General features: G+C 60.3%; 1 protein-coding gene across 1 annotated transcript in view; it reads left to right on the top strand.

Moving 5' to 3' along the window:
- Positions 1–4,047, top strand: part of HDAC5 (histone deacetylase 5) — a gene marked incomplete at its 5' end in the record, with an annotated part of 8,334 nt that overhangs the window by 4,005 nt on the left and 282 nt on the right. The window contains 8 exons of the mRNA XM_031065537.1: positions 5–155; positions 870–1,003; positions 1,086–1,206; positions 1,902–1,951; positions 2,022–2,129; positions 2,719–2,774; positions 2,860–2,947; positions 3,498–3,587. Of these exons, the coding sequence (XP_030921397.1) occupies positions 5–155; positions 870–1,003; positions 1,086–1,206; positions 1,902–1,951; positions 2,022–2,129; positions 2,719–2,774; positions 2,860–2,947; positions 3,498–3,587 (798 nt within the window). The remainder of the gene's footprint in view (positions 1–4; positions 156–869; positions 1,004–1,085; positions 1,207–1,901; positions 1,952–2,021; positions 2,130–2,718; positions 2,775–2,859; positions 2,948–3,497; positions 3,588–4,047) is intronic.

The following is a 4,047-nucleotide window of genomic DNA, read 5'->3' as shown; positions in this document are numbered from 1 at the left end:
CCAGGTGTACCCCGAGGCGCCGCTGCAGCTCTTCCCCGCGCCCCCCCTGGGGGTCCTGGCTCTGCCCCACGCCGCCCTCGCCTGCACGCAATCGTCCCCGGCCAGCGTCAAACCCCCCCAGCCCGAGGGGCCCCCCAAGCACCTCTTCACCACAGGTACGGTACTGAGGGATGGGGGGGTCCCTGTGCTCTGGGGTGCTGGGATTTGGGGGGCTCCTGCCCTGTGGGAAGGGCCAGGGATGGCTGTGTCCCCCCCCTTAGGGTCACATTCTGTGGTGGGGCTGTGGATGTTCCTTTCCTGTAGGATTCCCTTCTTCCCTGGGGTTCCCAATGCTTTGGAATGTTCTGGGGTCCCCATACACCATAGGATCCCTCTGTCCCCTGAATTCCCAATATTTTGGAATGTCCTGGGGTCCCTCCATGCCACAGGATCAGTGTCCCTCTGAGTGAGGGGTCCCTCTGTCCCCTGGGGGTTCCCAATACTTTGGAATGTTCTGAGGTCTCCATAGGATCTCTCTGTCCCCTGGATGCCCAATATTTTGGAATGTCCTGGGGTCCCTCCATGCCACAGGATCAGTGTCCCTCTGAGTGAGGGGTCCCTCTGTCCCCTGGGGGTTCCCAATACTTTGGAATGTTCTGAGGTCTCCATAGGATCTCTCTGTCCCCTGGATGCCCAATATTTTGGAATGTCCTGGAGTTCCTCAGTGCCACAGGATCCCTCTGTCCCCTGCATTCCCAATACCTGGCCGTGCCTGGTATCCCCCATCCCGTGGATTCCCTTTGTCTCCCGGCGTTCCCCACACCTCGGGGTGCCCAGGGATCCCCTGGGGGTGTGCCGGGGTGCCAGCTGTGCCAGCTGTGCCGTGCCAGGTGTGGTGTACGACACGTTCATGCTGAAGCACCAGTGCACCTGCGGGAACACCACCATCCCCCCCGAGCACGCCGGCCGCATCCAGAGCATCTGGTCCCGGCTGCAGGAGACGGGGCTGCTGGGCAAGTGTGAGGTGAGGGGGGGTCCCCGTGTCCTGGGGGGGGGGTCAGGATGGCGTGGGGAGCCCGGGGGGCTCAGCCTGTGCCCCTTGGCAGCGGATCCGGGGCAGGAAGGCGACGCTGGAGGAGATCCAGACGGTGCACTCGGAGCACCACGCGCTGCTCTACGGCACCAGCCCCCTGAACCGCCAGAAACTGGACAGCAAAAAGCTGCTGGGTGGGTGCTGGGGGGCCCCTGATGCCTGGGACCCCCCCTCTCTGGAGCTGGGGTCACCTTGGTGCCCTGTTCCTTGTGATCCCTCTGTTCCCTGTGGGTCCCCATGCCCTGGGGCATCCAGGAGAGTCCGTGTCCCATTGGGGGTTCCAGTCCTTGGGGTGTTCAGGGGTCCCATGGGATCCCCCTGTCCTCTGGGGTTCCCCCATCCCTTGGGGCGCCTTGGGTTCCTCCTGTCCCATGGGATCCCTCTGTCCCTTGTCCCTTGGGGTTTCCCCATCCCTTGAGGTGCCTGGGGTTCTCCCATCCCATGGGCTCCTTGTCCCCTGGTGTTCCCAATGCCTTGGGGTGCCCAAGGCTGCCCTTTTCCCATGGCATCCCCCTGTCCCCTGGGATTCCCAATCCTTTGGGGTGCCTGGGGTTCCCCCATCCCACGGGCTCCTTGTCCCTTGGTGTTCCAAATCCCTTGGGGTGCCCTTGTCCCATGGGATCCCCCATCCCCTGGCGTTCCCAATCCCTTGGGGTGCCCTTTTCCCATGGGATCCCCCATCCCCTGGCGTTCCCAATCCCTTGGGGTGCCCTTTTCCCATGGGATCCCCCATCCCCTGGCGTTCCCAATCCCCTGTGGTGCTCAGAGGTCCCCATTACCCCACGGGACCCCTGTGTCCCCTTGTCCCCATCGCCCCTTGCCCCCGCAGGTCCCATCACTCCGAAGACGTACGCGGTGCTGCCGTGCGGGGGCATCGGGGTGAGTCTGGGGCAGGGCTGGCGGTGTCCCCGGGGTGGCCGTGCCCCGCTGAGCCCCGGTGTCCCCGCAGGTGGACAGTGACACGGTGTGGAACGAGCTGCACTCGTCCAGCGCGGTGCGCACGGCCGTGGGCTGCCTGCTCGAGCTGGCCTTCAAGGTGGCCGCAGGGGAGGTCAAGGTGAGCGCGTGGCACTGTCACCCTGCCACCCTGCCACCCTGCACGTCTCCCTATCTGTCCTGTGAGTGTCCCTGTGCCCCAGTTGCGCCCCAATGCCACATGTCCCTCTGTGTCCCATCCATGTCCCTCCCTGTCCTGTGAGTGTCCCTCTGTCCCAGTCGTGCCCCAATGCCACATGTGTCTCTGTGTCCCACCCCTGTCCTTCTGTCCCAATTGTGCCCCAGTGCCACACGTCTCTGTGTGACACACATGTCCCTCTGTGTCCCACCCGTGTCCCTCTGTCTCAGTTCTGCCCCAATGCCACATGTCTCTGTGTCACACACATGTCCCTCTGTGTCCCATCCATGTCCCTCCCTGTCCTGTCCATGTCCCTCTGTCCCGGTCGTGCCCCAGTGCCACGTGTCCCTGTGTCACACACATCCCTGTGTGTCTCACCTGTGTCCCTCTGTCCCAGTTGTGCCCCAGTGCCACATGTGTCTCTGTGTCACACACATGTCCCTCTGTCCCAGTCGTGCCCCAGTGCCACACGTGTCTCTGTGTCACACACATGTCCCTCTGTGTCCCACCCGTGTCCCTCTCTGTCCCCCAGAATGGCTTCGCTGTCATCCGCCCCCCAGGCCACCACGCCGAGGAGTCCACGGCCATGTGAGTACAGGGACAGGGCTGGGACCCTCACCCAGTGCCACCCCCTGCCCAGTGCCACCCCTGCACTGATGTCCCTTGTCCCCAGGGGCTTTTGCTTCTTCAACTCGGTGGCCATCTCGGCCAAGCTGCTGCAGCAGCGGCTCAGCGTGGGCCGGATCCTCATCGTGGACTGGGTAAGGGGGGACAGGGGGGACCCCGCAGGCCTCGGGGCGGCTGTGGGAATGAATGTATTGGTGAACATAAAACATTTTGTACCACATTTTTTTATAATTTTGCCGTGCAAAGAACACACTGTTCAAATAACTTCTGAAATGGGGTGGGGGTGAACACTGAGTGCTCCCATCTGTTCCCTCTTACTCTGTAAATCAGCTCCTCCAGCTCTGAAAGGTCAGTGGTACTCAGTTACCAGGATGTGAGCTGATCTGTTGAGTAGGGAGTTGGTGCTTTGGCAAAGATCCCTACACAAACTGGAAAATACTACATCTTCTAGGCTTTGAATTTTGCTTCGCAATTTGACTGATTTTTAACATTCTCTGACTTTTGTATGTGTTGATTAAACTGCAGGAAATTATGTATTTTTCAAAGTTGGTGTTTATTACTAAATGTTAAACTTGTATTTCAGTTTTTGGACTATAAGGTAGTCATAAGTATTTTTAAAATTTTTTATTATTATTAAATTATGTTTTCTTCAGTGTCCTAAGATTTGCTCTTCTTTTCCTCCAGGAGACAGATGAGCAGAAACGTCACAAAATTGCCAATGAACTTCTGCAAACAGAAAAGGCCTACGTTAGCCGACTGGACCTCCTAGATGGGGTACATTTTTCTCAGCTTTGCTTTTGTTGTGTGGCCTTGAATTCGCTCAAATGCTGAGCCCTTGGGGTGGGTCTGTTCTATGGGAGGGGTCCCTGTGTCCTGGGGGAAGGCTTTCTCTGCAGTGTGGGGGGGTCCCTGCATCAGGGGGTCCCCTGGATCCTGGGAGGGTCCCTGCACAAATTGGGGGAGTCCCTGTGCACCTCGGGGGGTCCATGAACACCTCAGGGGGGTCCCTGCACACCTTGGGGTGTCCCTGCCCTCCTGGGGCGCTCCCCAAGTCCTGGGGGGTGTCCCTGTGCTCTGGGGGGCTCCCCAAGTCCTGGGGGGTGTCCCTGTGTCCCTGTGCTCTGGGGGGCTCCGCAAGTCCTGGGGGGTGTCCCTGTGCTCTGGGAAGATTCCCAAGTCCTGGGGGGTGTCCCTGCCCTCCTGGGGGGCTCCCCCAGCGCTGGGGGGGTACCGA

The sequence above is a fragment of the Geospiza fortis genome, unplaced genomic scaffold (genome assembly GCF_000277835.1).
Source record: "Geospiza fortis unplaced genomic scaffold, GeoFor_1.0 scaffold674, whole genome shotgun sequence".
NCBI classification, from domain to species: domain Eukaryota; kingdom Metazoa; phylum Chordata; class Aves; order Passeriformes; family Thraupidae; genus Geospiza; species Geospiza fortis.
Note: the sequence above shows the minus strand (reverse complement) of the source record. Positions and strands in the feature narration are given on the sequence as shown.